The sequence below is a fragment of the Nerophis ophidion genome, linkage group LG25, assembly GCF_033978795.1.
Source record: "Nerophis ophidion isolate RoL-2023_Sa linkage group LG25, RoL_Noph_v1.0, whole genome shotgun sequence".
NCBI classification, from domain to species: domain Eukaryota; kingdom Metazoa; phylum Chordata; class Actinopteri; order Syngnathiformes; family Syngnathidae; genus Nerophis; species Nerophis ophidion.
The window spans coordinates 36771755-36791200 of record NC_084635.1 but is presented as its reverse complement, the minus strand read 5'-3'; the positions used below and the strand labels follow the sequence as shown (position 1 = coordinate 36791200).

The 19446-nt window shown below is 39.6% G+C and overlaps 1 protein-coding gene across 2 annotated transcripts in view; it reads right to left on the bottom strand.

Moving 5' to 3' along the window:
• Positions 1-19446, bottom strand: part of LOC133542895 (LIM domain only protein 7-like) — an 89224-nt gene that overhangs the window by 40064 nt on the left and 29714 nt on the right. For both annotated transcript variants that reach the window (XM_061887144.1, XM_061887145.1), the window contains 4 exons: positions 17698-17811; positions 17478-17625; positions 10157-10298; positions 2353-2518 (listed from right to left, as the gene is read on the bottom strand). In XM_061887144.1, coding sequence (XP_061743128.1) covers positions 2353-2518; positions 10157-10298; positions 17478-17625; positions 17698-17811 — 570 coding nt within the window. The remainder of the gene's footprint in view (positions 1-2352; positions 2519-10156; positions 10299-17477; positions 17626-17697; positions 17812-19446) is intronic.

The window sequence follows — 19446 nt, the reverse complement described above, 5'->3', positions numbered from 1 at the left end:
GGTAGTATTATGCTCTGGGCCCGTTTTGCTGCCAACGGAACCGGTGCATTACAGAGAGTAAATGGGACAATGAAAAAGGAGGATTACCTCCAAATTCTTCAGGACAAACTAAAATCATCAGCCCGGAGGTTGGGTCTTGGGCAGAGTTGGGTGTTCCAACAGGACAACGACCCCAAACACACCTCCAATGTGGTAAAGGAATGGCCAAATCAGGATGGAATTAAGGTTTTAGAATGGCTTTCACAAAGACCTGACTTAAACGTGTGGACAATGCCGAAGAAACAAGTCCGTGTCAGAAAACCAACACATTTAGCTAAACTGCGCCAATTTTGTTAAAAGTAGTGGTCAAATATTCAAACAGAAGCTTGCCAGAAGCTAGTGAATGGCTGCCAAAAGCACCTTATTGCCAGGAATCCCAGGAATGTATGTAAACTTTTGACAACGACTGCATATTTACATAATGATAAATAGTATTTCTACATTTATATTGACTTAACACCTACTATTACTCCAGGTCATTATAGCTGCAGGTAGACGTAAACAAATTTAGTTACATGCAGAGGTGGGTAGAGTAGCCAGATATTGTACTCTAGTAAGAGTACTGTTACTTTAGAGATGTATTACTCAAGTAAAAGTAAGGAGTAGTCACCCAAATATTTACTTGAGTAAAAGTAAAAAGTATGTTGTGAAAAAAACTACTGAAGTACTGAGTAACTGATGAGTAACCTGATCCTTTAATGATGACGGCAACAAGTAATGCACAAAAACATAAAAATAGCAATGAACACATTTAGAGGGGGGAATATCTCTTAACTGATAGGTTGATTGGCAACACTAAAATTGGCCCTAGTGTGTGAATGTGAGTGTGAATGTTGTCTGTCTATCTGTGTTGGCCCTGCGATGAGGTGGCGACTTGTCCAGGGTGTACCCCGCCTTCCGCCCGATTGTAGCTGAGATAGGCGCCAGCGCCCCCCGCGACCCCGAACGGGAATAAGCGGCAGAAAATGGATGGATGGATATTTGGTTTTACACTGTATTTCAAAAAAATTTAAAATTAATTTTACCTTTGCAACCTCATTATACTATTGGCTAAGTTTTATATTCATAAATGTAAGTTTCTCAATACCCGACCTGTTTTATGTGCCTTTAAAAAATATTTAGAACTCTACATTAAAACACTACCTCTAACAAGCGAAAAGCTGTGAAAACGATGATGCTGTTTTCCAAATTTAAGTAATTTACTGAGATTCAGTGAGCCTATGGCTTTGCACTTTGTTTATATATATATATATATATATATATATATATATATATACGTATATATATATATATATATATATATATACGTATATATATATATATATATATATATATATATATACATATATATATACATATATATATACATATATATATACATATATATATATATATATATATATATATGCGTATATATATACGTATATATATACATATATATATATACATATACATATACATATATATATATACACATATATATATATATATATATATATATATATATATATATATATATATATATATATACATATATACATATATACATATATATACATATATATATATATATATATATATATATATATATATATATATATATATATATATATATATATATATATATATATATGTATATATTTTGCATTCTATTTTAGTTACTTTGAATTTACAACCCCCTAGTGCTGTTTTGTACGTTTATTATATTATTTTGTACTGTTTTTGTACTTTATTATTTTCAACTGTTTGTAAATGTTGAAATTTAAAAATAAATGTTTATAAAAAAAAATGTGCAGTTAATCATGTGACCGCCTGGCTCTGTTTGATTGGTGAAACGGAGTCAAACGTCACCAGCGACTGCATTTGATTGGTGAAACTGAGTCAAACGTCACCAGTGACTGCATTTGATTGGTGAAACGGAGTCAAACATCACCAGTGACTGCATTTGATTGGTGAAACGCAGGCATGTGATAGATCCTACTTTGAAGGTCTGTCTGACAGACCAAAACAAACAAAACGTGCATTAACAGATCGATAAAAATCAGTAGCGAGCTGAATGTAGATAAATGGAGTGAAGTAGCCTTTTTTCTCTATAAATATACTCAAGTAAAAGTATGTTGCATTAAAAGTACAATTTATCCCAAAAGTTACTCAAGTAGATGTAATGGAGTAAATGTAGCGCGTTACTACCCAACTCTGATTACATGGCTAAAACGTGATTCCGAAGTGAACAGCGTTCCAGACTCTACCTCCAGTGGCCCCCAGGTAAATAGAGTTTGGGACCCCAGCACCAACAGTTTGCAGACGACTTACATCTTGCCAGTGAGCCTCACTCTCTCTGGCAGCAAGGCGGCTCTTCGATTCCTTGTCTCGAGTCCATTCGGCTGTGCCAAAGTCCTGACACTCGTCCACAACGTTGTTGCCTTCTGAAACTTTACGTGTCGGACACACCCTCGGGATGTCACTCAATGACTTGCTCCTATTGCACATAAAAACAAAAGGCAATTAAAAAGATGTCGGACATAAAACCAGCAAGTGAAGAAAAAAAAAAGCAATTTGCAGAACATAGCCCAATTGGCAGAGATGCCAGCGTCGACTGCACATTGACTAATCTAACTGCATGGCTTTGATGTAAGCTTTACATACTCTTGCACACAATCTTGAACACGAGCATGGAAATTGCTTGCCAAGCGCACACAAGTCATGGAAGCAACAGCCTGTCTTCTCCCAGTGGCATTGAACAGGTGGCACAGCCAAACTTGACAGGAAGAAAGCAATACTTTTTTACAAACAACCTTGTTATTTTGCAGAATTGCCTGACAAGTCTCTGCAGAATGTCTGTAAAAAAATATATAACGGCATTTCTTTTGTTGTCAATAAACACAATGGAGGCAAGCAAAGACGAGGCAGCCAGAGAGCAGAAGGTAGTCGCAGAAATAACACCTTTGCACTTCAAGACTTACCAAATCCAGCCTGGGTTCACCTCAGGTCTGACCTGCATTGGAGAAGTTCGACTGAACCAAAATGTAAAAGATAATATGAAAACATGGGTTGAAATATAAATATGGTGAGGAGGTGCATGGTGCAGGAAGCCAGGCAAATTGTATTCAACTCAAAAAAAGGGGGAAGACCGACATAATAAGTGTTGTAGTTGTAAGGGACAACTTTTTAATTGTGCAACATATGACTTTATTTTGAAGGCTGCACAAGCGGATATGCTTTTATTGTGTTGAGGAACTCACAAATGAAAACATAAATGTTTCTTTTAATGTAACAGTTTAGAGCAGTGGTTCTTGACCTGGGTTCAATCGAACACTAGGAGTTCTGTGAGTTGGCCTCAGGGGTTGGGCGGAGGTCAAGTGAGTGAATGTGAATGATATTTATATAGCGCATTTTCTCTAGTGACTCAAAGCGCTTTACATAGTGAAACCCAATATCTAAGTTACATTTAAACCAGTGTGGGTGGCACTGGGAGCAGGTGGGTAAAGTGTCTTGCCCAAGGACACAACGGCAGTGACTAGGTTGGCGGAAGCGGGAATCGAACCTGCAACCCTCAAGTTGCTGGCACGGCAGCTCTACCAACCGAGCTATACCGCCCAAAAACACAACAGACTCATCGTGTAAATGAAAACTTCTCCCTATCAATGTATTACGGATACGGCAACAGCAGAAGTCACACTGATTTGCAGGTGTGTCATTTGTTGGGAGTTTATGTTTATGTGTTGGTTTTGTGTTTGAACAAGGTGATGTTCATGCACAGTTCATTTTGTGCACCATTAAAAAAAACATAGTCACACTTAAGTATGGGGAACATATTCACCATTAATTAGTTGCTTTACATGGAAATTAGTAACATATTGGCTCTTAACTAGTTATTAAGTACTTATTAATGCCTTATTCGGCATGGCCTTATTATAACCCTAACCCTGTAACCCTGGCCCTAACCCTTTTAAATTAGGTATGTTACTTAGAATATGCTCCACATACTAAAGGGTTACCAAAAACAACTGTCTTGAATTAAAAAAAAAAAAAAAACATTTTATTTTTCACTAAAGAAGGATTGGGTTAATGTGCTTATGAAACTGGTGGGGTTCCGGACCTCCAACGAGGTTAAAAACCTCTGGTTTAGAGCAATGTTTTTCAACCTTTTTTGAGCAAAGGTGCATTTTTTGCGTTGAAAAAATCCGGAAGCACACCACCGGCAGAAATCATTAAGAAACAGAAATCAGTTAACAATAAAAAGTCGTTGTCACAATTGTTGGATATGAATTTAAAGCATAACCAAGCATGCATCAATATAGCTCTTGTCTCAAAGTAGGTGTACTGTCACCACCTGTAACATCACACCCTGACTTATTTGGAGTTTTTTGCTGTTTTCCTGTGTAGTGTTTTAGTTATTTTCCTGTGCTCCTATTTTGGTGGCTTTCTCTTTTTTTGGTATTTTCCTGTAGCAGTTTCATGTCTTCCTTTTGAGCGATATATCCCGCATTTACTTTGTTTTAGCAATCAAAAATATTTCAGTTTTTATCCTTCTTTGTGGGGACATTGTTGATTGTCATGTCATGTTCGGATGTACTTTGTGGACGCCGTCTTTGCTCCACAGTAAGTCTTTGCTGTCATCCAGCATTCTGTTTTTGTTTACTTTGTAGCCAGTTCAGTTTTAGTTTAGTTCTGCATAGCCTTGTCTAAGCTTCAATGCCTTTTATTAGGGGCACTCACCTTTTGTTTATTTTTGGTTTAAGCATTAGAGACCTGTTTACCTGCACACTGCCTCCTGCTGTTTCCGACATCTACAAATCAATTAGCTACCGGCTGCCACCTACTGATATGGAAGAGTATTACACGGTTACTCTGCCGCGCTCTAGACAGCACCGACACTCAACAACACATAATTTGCAGTCTATAATTACTGCTTTGCAAAAAATATTTTTAACCCAAATAAGTGAAATTAGATAATCTCCCACGGCACACCAGATTGTACCTCACGGCACACATTGGTTTTGAGAATGTATTTAGAGGTGAAATAGAATGTGAGTTAAAAGGATTCCAGGGCCAGGATGGTCAAACAGTCTTATTTATATCCATCACCGTGGGTCCAATGACCAGCCTAAGAGCCAATGACACAGCATGCAAGGTAAATGGCACATTAGGTTACATTGTGTACATTTAAGCAAATAAAAAAGCTTCAACTGAAACAGTTGACCTTGTTTCCCTTTCAACTGGCGCTAGAACCGTTTTGACTTTTTTTCTATTTCACCTTTAAGCACATACCATATTTCCTTGAATTGCCGCTGGGTATATAGTATGCGCCTGCCTAGAATTACTGCCGGGTCAAACTAGTTTCGCTGAATAATTTTTTTATTAGTGCATGTCTACAATTTCCGCCGGGTCAAACTCGTCACGTCACGAGTGACACTTCACCTGTCATCATTTTCAAAATGGAGGAGGCTGATTTCAATCATTTGAAATGGCATAAAGGGAAGAAGATTGAGAGCTATTCAGTAGGATTTAAGGTCCAAGCTATTGAATATGCTAAAAAGAACAGTAAGCAGCTATGTTTTATTAATATACCGTAGCTGCGTGTGTCAAATATGAGTCATTAAATGACTCCCGCCTCCTGGTGGTAGAGGGCGCTAGTGATCCTTCTTGCGACTACTCGGCTGCAGAAGAAGTGACAACAAGCAGCAAGAGTGAGCAGCCATCCTTTATTTTTTCCTCTCGCTTGCACTTTTAACATGGAGGATTACATATCTAAAATAAAACAGTTTTCTAAACTGGACTTTCAATCGAAGCAGGAGGTAATAAAGGAAGATCTCCATTGAGACAGAGACTTTTAAAACTGAAGAAAGCTAAGGAAGACTTCTATAAACAAGATACGTGGAGTTTGCATGTCCTCCCCGCGAATAGGTGGGTTCCCTCCGGGTACTCCGGCTTCCTCCCACTTCCAAAGACATGCACCTGGGGATAGGCCCCTCCCACTTCCAAAGACATGCACCTGGGGATAGGCCCCTCCCACCTCCAAAAACATGCACCTGGGGATAGGTTGATTGGCAACACTAAATGGTCCCTAGTGTGTGAATGTGAGTGTGAATATTGTCTGTGTTGGCCCTGCGATGAGGTGGCAACTTGTCCAGGGTGTACCCCGCCTTCCGCCCGATTGTAGCTGAGATAGGCGCCAGCGCCCCCCGCAACCCCAAAGGGAATGAGCGGTAGAAAATGGATGGATGAATGGAGACAATTCCAAGACAAATTCCAGTAGTGTATAGTTTATGGTGGGGCTTTTTTTTTTTTTTTTTGCGCCCTAAAAAGTGTTAATACTGTAAGTTTTGTTCTTATTACGTACCAGCTGTCTGGTAGTACCGCACATTTTAGTTGTAGTTTTCATAGACACATTTAGGGGTGTTGAAAACGCCATGTTAGTGCATAGCATACTTGCCAACCTTGAGACCTCCGATTTCGGGAGTTGGTGCGTGGTGTTCGAGGGGCGTGGTTAAGAGGGGAGGAGTATATTTACAGCTAGAATTTACCAAGTCAAGTATTTCACACACACACACACACACACACACACACACACACACACACACACACACACACACACACACACACATATATATGAATAAAAGGGAAATACTTGAATTTCAGCGTTCATTTATTTACACACACATAACACTCATCTACTCATTGTTGAGTTAAGGGGTGAATTGCCCATCCTCTTTCTATTCTCTTTCACTATTTTTCTAACCATGCTGAATTAGAGTCTAGAATCTGCCATCTCTCCTTAGCATGGCCCAAAACGTACAGTAGATGGCAGTATTGTTCTGTTTAAGAGTGTCACAACATTGCTGTTTACGGCAGACAAACTGCTTTACAGTAGACGAAAACGTGACTGCTGTTGGTTTGTGTTACCGCACTGGGAGGACATAAGTGAAACTGCCGAACAATTATCCTACATAAAAAAACCAAGAAATCGCCCTCGATCATTCTACAGTTATAACGTCATTGTGCAGGCACGCTGTTTATATTGTGGGAAAGCGGATGTGAAAACAGGCTGTGGACACGTCACTCAGGTCCGCATGGAGCTGGAGGGGGCGTGGCCTCCAGTTCCACCTGAATTTCAGGAGAAAATTTGTCCCGGAAGGTTTTCGGGATAGGCGCTGAATTTCGGGAGTCTCCGGAAAATCCTTGAGGGTTGGCAAGTATGGTGCATTGTGCAGTAATATTTGTGTCATTTGGCATCTTTTCACTTGCAGTAAACTTGAAACAATGACACACATGCACAAGTCAAAATAAAATGTGTGCTTTTATAATTTGACTGACAGCAAGTGTATTCACTGAGAATATGCTGCACACTGACTGTATCTAAGAATACAACCAAATGTAGCTCTCTTGAGCATGTACAGTATGTCACAGCATGTAAGGCCATTAAGAACACGGGAGGAGAGTCTTTATACTGGAACACATCTTAATTATAATGGAAATCACTTTCACATCTTTTTTCTTCCAAAGCATTCAAATATAAACGGATGCACGCCTCCTGAATTTCAATATTCACACGACTCAAATGTCAAACCTGTTTTGCATCTGCAACAAAGAGTCACAAATATTCTTGTTGAAAAGAGTTGGTGAGCAGCAGATGCTGACATTCAAAACAGGGTCCAACTTGACGTGGTCTGAAGCCCTAACGATTCATTGATGCATTTGATTAGAAAAAACCTTTGACTTTTTATTATCCTGCTGTGATTGTTTTAGTGGAACTGATAAAAATTTATCAAATCCAGACCACATGGAGTTGTTGAAACTTTAAATTCAAAAGTATAGTTTCTAAGTGACCAATGTATTAGTGCAGTGGTTCTCAAATGGGGGTACTTGAAGGTATGCCAAGGGGTACGTCAGATTTTTCAAAAATATTGTAAAAATAGCAACAATTCAAAAATCCTTTATAAATATATTTATTGAATAATACTTCAACAAAATATGAATGTAAGTTCATAAACTGTGAAAAGAAATGCAACAATGCAATATTCAGTGTTGACAGCTACATTTTTTGTGGACATGTTCCATAAATATTGATGTTAAATATTTCTTTTTTTGTGAAGAAATGTTTAGAAGTAAGTTGATGAATCCAGATGGATCTCTATTACAATCCCCAAAGAGGGCACTTTAAGTTGATGATTACTTCTATGTGTAGAAATCTTTATTTCAAATTGAATGACTTTTTTATTTTCCAACAAGTGTTTAGTTATTTTTATATCTTTTTTCCAAATAGTTCAAGAAAGACCACTACAAATGAGCAATATTTTGCACTGTTATACAATTTAATAAATCAGAAACTGATGACATAGTGCTGTATTTTACTTCATCTCCTTTTTTCAACCAAAAATGCTTTGCTCTGATTAGGGGGTACTTGAATTAAAAAAATGTTCACAGGGGGTACATCACTGAAAAAAGGTTGAGAACCACTGCACCTGTACTAGAGTGCACATGAGAGAAGTGGTGAGTGGCTGCTGTAATCTGTGTGAAAAACTGAGTTTTTTTGTTCCCCTTTTTAATTCACATAATTTCAATGTTGTTGATTTGCTTTTGCATGAAGAAAAAACCCCAAACAAACTTATGACAGGCAGAAACATCTATTTCAACTACCGTATTTTCCGGACTATAGAGCGCACGTTATATAAGCTGCACCCACTAAATTTTTGAAAAAAAAATAAATATATATATATATCCATATATTAGCCGCACCGGACTATAAACCCCAGATGTATACGTTGTGGAATGAGTTATTTACACAGAAGCATTTTGTAAATTGAGAAAAGCCAGATGAGGTGGTTCGGGCATCAGGTCAGGATGCCACCCGAACGCCTCCCCAGGGAGGTGTTTAGGGCACGTCTAACTGGTAGGAGTCCACAGAGAAGACCTAGGAAACGTTGAGAAGACTATGTCTCTCAGCTGGCCTGGGAACGCCTCAGGATCCCCCAGGAAGAGCTGGACAAAGTGGCTGAGGAGAGGGAAGTCTGGGCTTCCCTGCTTAGGCTGCTGCCCCCGCGACCCAACCTCGGATATGCGGAAGAAGATGGATGGATGGCATTTTGTAAATGTCTATGTAGAGACCTTAATTGTTTCCAAATTGTGTCTGTAACATGGCAGTAAGACGGGTGAACAAACGAAACAAGTCTTCATTATGGACCCACTAGCTATGGAAGCTAGGTCTCAAATCAGAACAGATGTCCAATAACGGCTTTTTTGCCGATATCTGATATTGTCCACTCTTAATTACCGATTCCGATATCAACCGACACCGATATATACAGTCGTGGAATGAACAAATTATGCCTAATTTTGTTGTGATGCCCCACTGGATGCATTAAACAATGTAACAAGGTTTACCAAAATAAATCAAGTCAAACTATGGAAAAAAATGCCAACATGGCACTGCCATATTTATTATTGAAGTCACAAAGTGCATTATTTTATTTAACATGCCTCAAAACACCAGCTTGGAATTTGGGACATGCTCTCCCTGAGAGAACATGAGGAGGTTGAGGTGGGCGGGGTTTTTGGTAGGGGGGGTATATTGTAGCGTCTTGGAAAAGTTAGTGCTGCAAGGGGTTCCGGGTATTTTTTCTGTTGTGTTACAGTGCAGATGTTCTCCCGAAATGTGTTTGTCATTCTTGTTTGGTGTGGGTTCACGGTGTGGTGCATATTTGTAACAGTGTTAAAGTTACAAATGTCCTCACATTATAAATGATTGACAATTCTTCCAACAAGGCAGAGCCTAAAGCAACTTAGGTAACATCCAAAAGGGGGTGCGGTGCGACTTGGAGGATAACTTGCTCTACAGTTAAACCTGATGCAGAAATACTCAAAAAAACTCAGAATTTACGAGAAATCTACTTTTCAAGATGGTCTGATTACTTGACTTCAGAGCTGCTCAAATACATCACTGTTTAGAACGCTGACAAGAAACGTTGGCGTATTTTAACATGCACTTTCAACAACACACTTGACTAAATGAGGTTTATATTTCAATAGCAAGTAAACCAGCAAGAGAAATGACTACCACCAGAGACGAAAGACCTCAACCCTTTCACACTTTTGGTGGAGAGGACTCATTTTGTACCTGAAAAATGAAGTCGAGCAGACTTTCCCACTTTCCTCTCTTCGTTTCCTCCGCAGGACTGGAGGTTGGATATGGCCTTTGGTCAACTGCTGTGTGGTCTCCATCCTAAACACCTGCTCAGCCTCTGCATCGCTCCCGCAGCCTGGAGAACACAATGTACATACAGATCACAGCTTAGCCTGAGTTGACATGCGCCACACACACACACGCACACGCACACGCACACACACGCACAAAGACCTCAGAAAACACAGTTGTGTCATCAATGGATCATTTTTGCACAACAGGGAAAAATCACCCCAGTTTTAAAGGGGAACATTATCAGCAGACCTATGTAAGCGTCAATATATACCTTGATGGTGCAGAAAAAAGACCATCTATTTTTTTAACCGATTTCCGAACTCTAAATGGGTGAATTTTGGCGACTTAAACGCCTTTCTGTTTCTCTCGCTGGAGGCGATGACGTCAGAATGTGACGTCACCGAGGTAACACACCCACCATTTTCATTTTCAACACATTACAAACACCGGGTCTCAGCTCTGTTATTTTCCGTTTTTTTGACTATTTTTTGGAACCTTGGAGACATCATGCCTCGTGGGTGTGTTGTTGGAGGGTGTAACAACACTAACAGGGAGGGATTCAAGTTGCACCACTGGCTCACAAAGTGTCTGCCGCCAGACCCCCATTGAATGTGCCAGAGTGTCTCCACATTTGACCGGCGATGCTAAGACAGACATGGCACAGAGATGTATGGATAACCTGCAGATGCATTTGCAACGATAGTCAACGAAATCACAAAGGTGAGTTTTGTCGATGTTGACTGCCAACTAATCGATGCTAACATGCTACGCTAATCGATGTTAACATGCTATTTACCGGCGGTGCTAAAGCAGACATGCACAGATGTATGGATAACCTGCAGATGCATTTGCAACTATATTACGTTTCCTTCCACCCACATTTAATGCGAAACAAACACTTACCAATCGACGGATTTAAGTTGCTCCAGTGTCAAAAGATGCGGAAGTCCTGATCGTTTGGTCCGCACATTTTACCGGCGATGCTAACGCAGCTATTCGGCCATGCTATGGCTATGAATAGCGTCAATAGCTATTCGCTCAATAGCTTCAGTTTCTTCTTCAATATTTTCATACTCCAACCATCTGTTTCAATACATGCGTAATCTGTTGAATCGCTTAAGTCGCTGAAATCCGAGTTTGAATCCGAGCTAATGTCGCTATATCTTGCTGTGGTATTCCCATTGTTTGTTTACATTGGCAGCACTGTGTGACGTCACAGGGAAATGGCCAGTGTCTTCGCAGAGAGTCGAAAATAAGGCACTTTAAAGCTTTATTTAGGGATATTCCGAGACCGGTAAAATTTTGAAAAAAACTTCAAAAAATACAACAAGCCACTGGGAACTGATTTTTATTGATTTTAACCCTTTTGAAATTGTGATAATGTTCCCCTTTAAGCCAAGTGATTAAAACTGTGCACACAATGTTGCAGTAAGTGGGGAAAAACCTCAAATGTTCTCAAAAGCTGACAGTGCGCCTTATAATCCGGTGCGACTTATATATGGACCAATATTGAGCCACAATAGGTGGTAAAAAATGGATGGATGGATGGATGGAGGTCTCGCAACTACATTAAGCGGCCGCCAAGTTAATTTTCCCTCGTAGAAGAAGAAGCGTGCGGTGCATGCTGGGATATATGACTGTGTGTTTATGTAAAGAGCCCAAAATGGCCTTTTAGAGACACGCTTACAACGCAGAGTTTAAAGTCAAGGCGATCAGTCACATAGTAGAAGACAGGAATAGAGCAGCAGTGAGAGAATTTCACATTAACAGCAGAGACACTGACTCCTTTAAATGAGGACTTCGACGAGAGGCATGTTTGATGCCGTATTCGCCCAACTGTTTTATTCCAACACTGAAGAAGAAGAATTTGAGGGATTGGTGGATGAGGAATAACTTAATAAAGTGAGCTTTACATGTTTATTGTGTGACATTATTGTTTGACTTATTGATATATTATTGCTTTGCACTATTTCCAGTGTTACTATTAGGGATGCACCGAAATGAAAATTTGTGGCCGAAGCCGAATAAAATTTTAATGTTTGGCCGAAGGCCGAATACTGAATACCGAATAATGAATGCAGTTTTTCACAATTTTATTATATATTGCATAAATAGCCTACAATACATTTTTAGACATGTTTTTTAAAGAAAGTACAATTTTATTGAATATTGAAATTTTTTTAAAATATTCCAGTAGCCTTTGCTTTTCAAAAAAAGCACAAAGTTTTTCATTTATATTAGGCCTTCAAACAAAACATGCATTCCAAAAAAAAATAAAGTGCATTAAAGTGGATAAACCCACAACAAATGAATTATTGTCCTTTTGGCAAAAGTCTGCTTAGCCACAGTAGATATGCTAATAATGTAAACAGAAGGCTCAAGTAAATCTCAATTAAGTGTGTGCTTGTAACCTCATACACTTCTACAGGTAGCCTACACAACAGGCTAATAATGTAAACAGAGGCCCCACTAAATCTCAATAAGTGTGTGCTTGTAACCTCATACACTTATACAGGTAGCCTACACAACAGGCTAATAATGTAAACAGAGGCCCCACTAAATCTCAATAAGTGTGTGCTTGTAACCTCATACACTTATACAGGTAGCCTACACAACAGGCTAATGTAAACAGCACACACACAATGTAAAGAGCACACATCAGAGAAATACTTTCTGCTCGGTATCGTGTAACGGGGTTCAATGTGCTCCATGAGTCTCCGAAAGCCAATGTCCTCCACAACACTAAACGGTTGATCATCCAAAGCCTTAAACTCCATTACATTCTTTGAAATTCTGTTTGCTTTGGCACTGTCAGTCGCAAATTTATTCGTCCTCTTAAAGACGTCGACCCTGAGGCACCTCCTCCAGACAGTCTGGCTGAATATTCAATGCAAACTGCAATACTTTAGTCACTTTCCAACACTTAAACATATCTCCACACTGCTGACATTTTTCCGAAGCCGCCTGGTTACGTCACCGCACGTTGGTTGATTGCGTCACCGCGTCAAAAGATTGCGTCGCACGCCACTATTCGGCCTTGTTTTTAACTCATTCCACCGAAGGCCGAATGTGGCTTTTTTCGCCATATTCGGCCGAATATATTCGGTTACCGATTAATCGGTGCATCCTTAGTTACTATATTGTGATTGCACTAACCTTTGATTTACCTTAACAGTATCAGACTGTTTTTTACCTGTTTATTGAATCGAGGAAAATAATAAAACAGGTATTTATTCATTTTGGGAATGAAGTGAGTTGTCAGAAGCTGGTTTGTAATCTATTACTAAAGTTTGACTGACCTGACTGTTTTGTTGACATTCCCTTTAGCACAGCGCCATCAAAAGGATGCATTACGTAACCCCAGCCTCTACTGTAGCATCTATTCTATGCGCCTTATATATCAACAACGTTTTAAAATAGGCCATTCATTGAAGGTGCGCCTTATAGTGAGGAAAATACTGTAATTAGTATTTCTGTCAGTGGACATTTCAATGCATTTTTAGACAAGGGCGACTCGGGTGGGAGCCAGAGTACGCACAAACACACGCATGCACCGACGTACAATAAACAGATAAGACCGAGGTCAGTTTTCAGAATGCACTTTGAAAAGAGCAACACCTCGGTAATTGGATCCACAGCCCAGAGAGGGTTACAAATACTAATCCGCTCATACGGAATAGCGAGAATGGAACACATTTAGATATGTCTTCAATGATAGACTTTATTCTTCTTCTTTAGTAATTGCATCACCTACTTTTACCAGTGTTTTTTTAACCACAGTCGCACCTGGGGCGGCATAGCTCGGTTGGTAGAGTGGCCGTGCCTTCAAATTGAGGGTTGCAGGTTCGATTCCCGCTTCTGACATCCTAGTCACTGCCGTTGTGTCCTTGGGCAAGACACTTTACCCACCTTATCCCAGTGCCACAAACACTGGTTTAAATGTAACTTAGATATTGGGTTTCACTATGTAAAGCGCTTTGAGTCACTTGAGAAAAGCGCTATATAAATATAATTCACTTCACATAGAGAGAGGATGGACAACTAAAGGAGACGTCGCCATGTTTGCTACCAAGGACGTGTGCAACTCTGCCCGGAAACATGCAAATGAGTTGATCTGACGTTAGAGTTACTGAAGAAATAAACCCAAAATATGTCTAAATATAGTTTTGAGATGGCGACTTGTCCAGGGTGTACACCGCCTTCCGCCCAAATGCAGTCGAGATAGGCTCCAGCACAGCCGGCGACTCCAAAAGGGACAAGTGGTAGAAAATGGATGGATGGATATACTCCAGCTCACAAACTTACAATAGAACATGGTTTTCTATAGATGGATAAATAGTACTTCATTGATTCCTTCAGGAATATTCCAATATAGTCAAAGTAGTACATATAATAATCATTTTGGGGCAATTTTGATGGACTCCACTGCTACAATCGTGCAATGTTTAGTGACCAGCAGCTCTCTAACGCTCCCGCCGGCGAAATGTTTGTCAAAAACTACAAGACCAAACAAATATAAAAATCCTCATCAGCTAGTTTGGACCAACAATTACGGAGAAATTATGACTTTTGTGTGAAGTATGTCAACTGTGGTGTCTGACTCCAATGTATTGTTTGTAATCACTGCTTTATATATGCCTGTGCTTTTACTTAGAAAAAAATAAATAATTGAATAGGTTTTACTGTGGTGAGTCATGGCTTACTGATTATAATAATCACTACTTTTTGAGGCAAAGATAATGTATTTAATATTTGTATGCTTACTATGGTATATTATTTATTCATTGTTTATTTCTTTACTGTTCTGTTACAGAGAAAAAAGAAATTGAATACAACTGCTATGGTATGAAAAGGGGGAGGATTAAATAAACTCTGCTTCTTCCTACTCCTTTTCGGACGTGCTGTGATGAAGCATCTGGAACTGTGTGATGCATTACAGTGTATAGTATGTATGTTCGAAATAAACTGATCTGAACTATATTAACTTGAACATTGAACTAATGCGGCTTTTTCCTGCAATATTTTTTAGTTCAGTTTGAATTATGTGTGACATGCAGAAAAGATGCAATTTTGAACCAAATTTTCATTAACGTCCTACCAGCGCGGTAACAACACACAACAACAGCAGTCACGTTTTCGTGTACCATAAAGCAGTTCGTCTGCCGTAAACAGCAATGTTGTGACACTCTTAAACAGGACTACTGCCATCTACTGTACATGCATATGTGACAAAAACATCTATGGCAGGGGTCACCAACCTTTTTGAAACCAAGAGCTACTTCTTGGGTACTGATTAATGCAAAGGGCTACCAGTTTGATACACAAATAAATTGCCAAAAATAGCCAATTTGCTCAATTTACCTTTAACTCTATGTTATTATTAAGAATTAATTATATTTATCTTTGCAGAAACACTGATCATCTAAAAGATTTCTCACAATAAATATATATTTTTGATATCATGTTTTAAATAGGTTAAAATCCAATCTGCACTTTTCTAGCTGTGAATATACACCTCCCCTCTTAACCACGCCCCCGCTCCATGAAATCCGAGGTCTCGATGTTGGCAAGTATGGCGATATACCACGTTTCCCCATGTACATATGCCTGCTTACCTCGCACAATAAACTGTTATTGGCTCTCCAGCCTGCACTTCCCATTATTTTATCCTTTCTGGGTTGCGGGAAACATATGCAATTACTTCCAGCATTTTTTGCAAGTGGTGCATCTCCATGCCGCACAACAGGGAATGTTTACACAGCAAACGGTCTTCAATAAAATACATTCATAACGAGGAAGTGCAGTGTCGCTTATCCGCAGCTTCAAACTGGTATGTAACGTATTTTACGCACTATAAGGCGCACCTAAAAACCTCAAATTCTCTCAAAAGCTGACAGTGCGCCTTATAATCCAGTGTGCCTCATATATGGACCGATATTGAGCCACAATAAGCGGTAAAAAATGGATAGATGGAGGTCTCGCAACTACAGTAAGCAGCCGCCAACTTCATTTTCCCCCGTAGAAGAAGAAGCGTGCGGTGCATGCTGGGATATATGACTGCGGGAGGCGTGCAGTTTCTGTGTGTTTATGTAAAGAGCCCAAAATGGCTCCTAATAAGAGGCACGCTTACGACGCAGAGTTTAAAGTCAAGGCGATCAGTCACACAGTAGAAGACGGGAATAGAGCAGCAGTGAGAGGATTTAACATTAACAGCAGAGACACTGACTCCTTTAATGAGGACTTGGACGAGACGGAGCCAGGCATGTTGGATGCCGTATTCGCCAGACTGTTTGATTCCAACACTGAAGAAGAAGAATTTGAGGGTTTGGTGGATGAGGAATAACTTAATAAAGTGAGCTTTACATGTTTATTGTGTTGTGTGACATTATCGTTTGAACAACGTTGAGTTATTGATATATTATTGTTTTGCACTATTTCCAGTGTTACTATATTGTGATTGCACTAACGTTTGATTTACCTTAACAGTATCAGACTGTTTTTTACCTGTTTATTGAATCAAGGAAAATAATAAAAAAGCTGTTTATTAATTTTGGGAGTGAACGGAGTTGTCAGAACACTGGTTTGTAATCTATTATTAAAGTTTGACTGACCTGACTGTTTTGTTGACATTCCCTTTAGCGCAGCTCCATCTAAGAAATAGTAAAGCTTCACCGTCATCTTTCGGGAATGTAAACAATGGAACACCGGCTGTGTTTGTGTTGCTAAAGGCGGCCGCAATACACCGCTTCCCACCTACAGCTTTTTTCTTTGATGTCTCCATTATTCATTTAACAAATTGCAAAAGATTCAACAACACAGATGTCCAGAATACTGTGGAATTATGCAATGAAAACAGACGTCTAATAGATGGGCACAGTGCTGGAACAAAATGTCTTCTACAATGCGTGACCTCACGCGCACGCGTCATCACACGACGTTTCAGCAGGATACTTCGGCACAAAACTTAAAATTGCAATTTAGTAAACTAACTCGGCCGTATTGGCATGTGTTGTAATGTTAATATTTCATCATTGATATATAAACTATCAGACTGCGTGGTCGCTAGTTGTGGGTTTCAGTAGGCTTTTAGTAGTGATGTCAGTCACCTTAATCAATATTTACTTACAAACTAAATAAAAACCATTCGTGCTACAATAAATCCACATCAAACTAGAAAAATAATGTTTTGTAAGTTGTAGATGTTTATGTTAACATTAACCCTGTTTCAGTACAAAATCACCTTCACTGTTTGCACGGAGTCCTGGGGATTCTGCAGAGTCGACGCTGTCCACTGAATTCTCCTGATTATAGGTTGGCCTCCTGCCTGGATGACAGCACTCTCTGTAGAAGCCATCTTTCACAAAGACATTAGCGCCCTCATCTAGAGCCTGAGGCAAAAAGCGAGGGTCAGTGCCGTTTAGGACTCGACTGACGTAAGTAAAGACAGAAAAAGATCAGACCTTGGACAGAGCCAAACCCAACAGTCCTTCAAAGGCCTTGAAGTTGAGCTGAGGACCTCTGTAGGACTCATCTAGGTGGGACTTACGACCCAACCAGTAGACTGTGATCAGAACCTGAAATAGACGTAGAATCGCAATCAGAACTGCACGAGTATAAAGCAGTAACCAAAATGAATGAACAAAGGCTATAAACAAACAACTCAACCCAAAGCATTAAAAGGTAACATTCTGTAACATCGCAGTAGCGTTGAATCAATCTTAAATATAAAACAATGTTTAACAAAAGGGTCTTAAAAAGTGCTGTGCTGTTTTATTTCCACGGAAGACAAAGACAACAAGGATATTATTCACAGATGTGTGAAGATTGAGACCTTCTGTCACGGGGGTTATACAGCATCTGATTGAATACTGCAGACCCCCGGGTACACAGCACACACATATTAGGACAACAAAGCCCTGTAATTTATGTGCATGTTTCTCTATAAGCTGTTTATTTTTTGCAAACGATGCAGTGGGCTTTTTGGAATAACTCTTCGAAGGAGTATCACCTCTGAGGTACTGGCTTTTTCCATGGCAATAAAATTGACTGAAATTAGCCCTAAATGATAAGACTGAGGGGAAAATATCGATATGGCAATATATTAAGATTAGAGATGTCCGATAATGGCTTTTTTTTGCCGATATCCAATATTGTCCAACTCTTAACTACTGATTCCGATATCAACCAATATAACTGACAATATAACCTGGTCCCTACACACCGGAGCTCTTGTAAAAAGAGCTCAGCAGCGCATGCACTTTTTGCGTCGGATGAAAAGAGCACAGCTGCCTCCCCCCGTTCTCAGCACATTCTACAGAGGCACTATAGAGAGCCTGCTGACCAACAGCATCTCTGTCTGGACTGGAGCCTGCAATGCCTCAGACTGGAAGTCTCTCCAGAGTGGTGAGGACGGCGGAAAAGATCATCAGGACTCCTTTCCCTTCTATCCAGGAGATTGCAAAAAGCCGCTGCCTGACCAGTGCTCAGAAAATCTGTAAAGAATCCTCCCACCTCCACCCAAAGGACTGTTTTCACTGCTGGACTCTAGAAAGAGGTTCCGCAGCCTCTGAAGCAGAACCTCCAGGTTCTGTAACAGCTTCTTCCCTCAGGCCGTAAGACTCTTGAACGCATCATAATTAAATTATCCCCTCAACATCCCCCAAAATGGATGAACTCGCTGGAATAAAAAAAAAGACAATATAACATACATCCATAAACGTGGACGCATGTGAAAAAGTGCAATAGATTTATCTGTACAGTAATCTACGCCTCGGGATCCCCCGGTAAGAGATAGACGAAGTGGCTGGGGAGAGGAAAGTCTGGGTTTCCCTGCTTAGGCTGCTGCCCCCGAAACCCGACCTCGGATAAGTGGAAGAAGATGGATGGATATACTTATTTTATATATAAATTTATATATTATTAATATATATTTATTTAATTATATGCACACCTTATTGCTTTTTTTATCCTGCACTACCATGAGCTTATGTAACGCAACTTCGTTCTTATCTGAGCTGTAAAGTTCAAATTTGAATGACAATAAAAAAGGAAGTCTAACAGTCTAACCGATACAGATATATATCGTGGTGGAATGAACACATTATTATGCCTAATTTTGTTGTGATGCCCCGCTGGATGCCTTAAACAATATAACAAGGTTTTCCAAAATAAATCAACTCAAGTTATGGAAAACAAATGCCAACATGGCA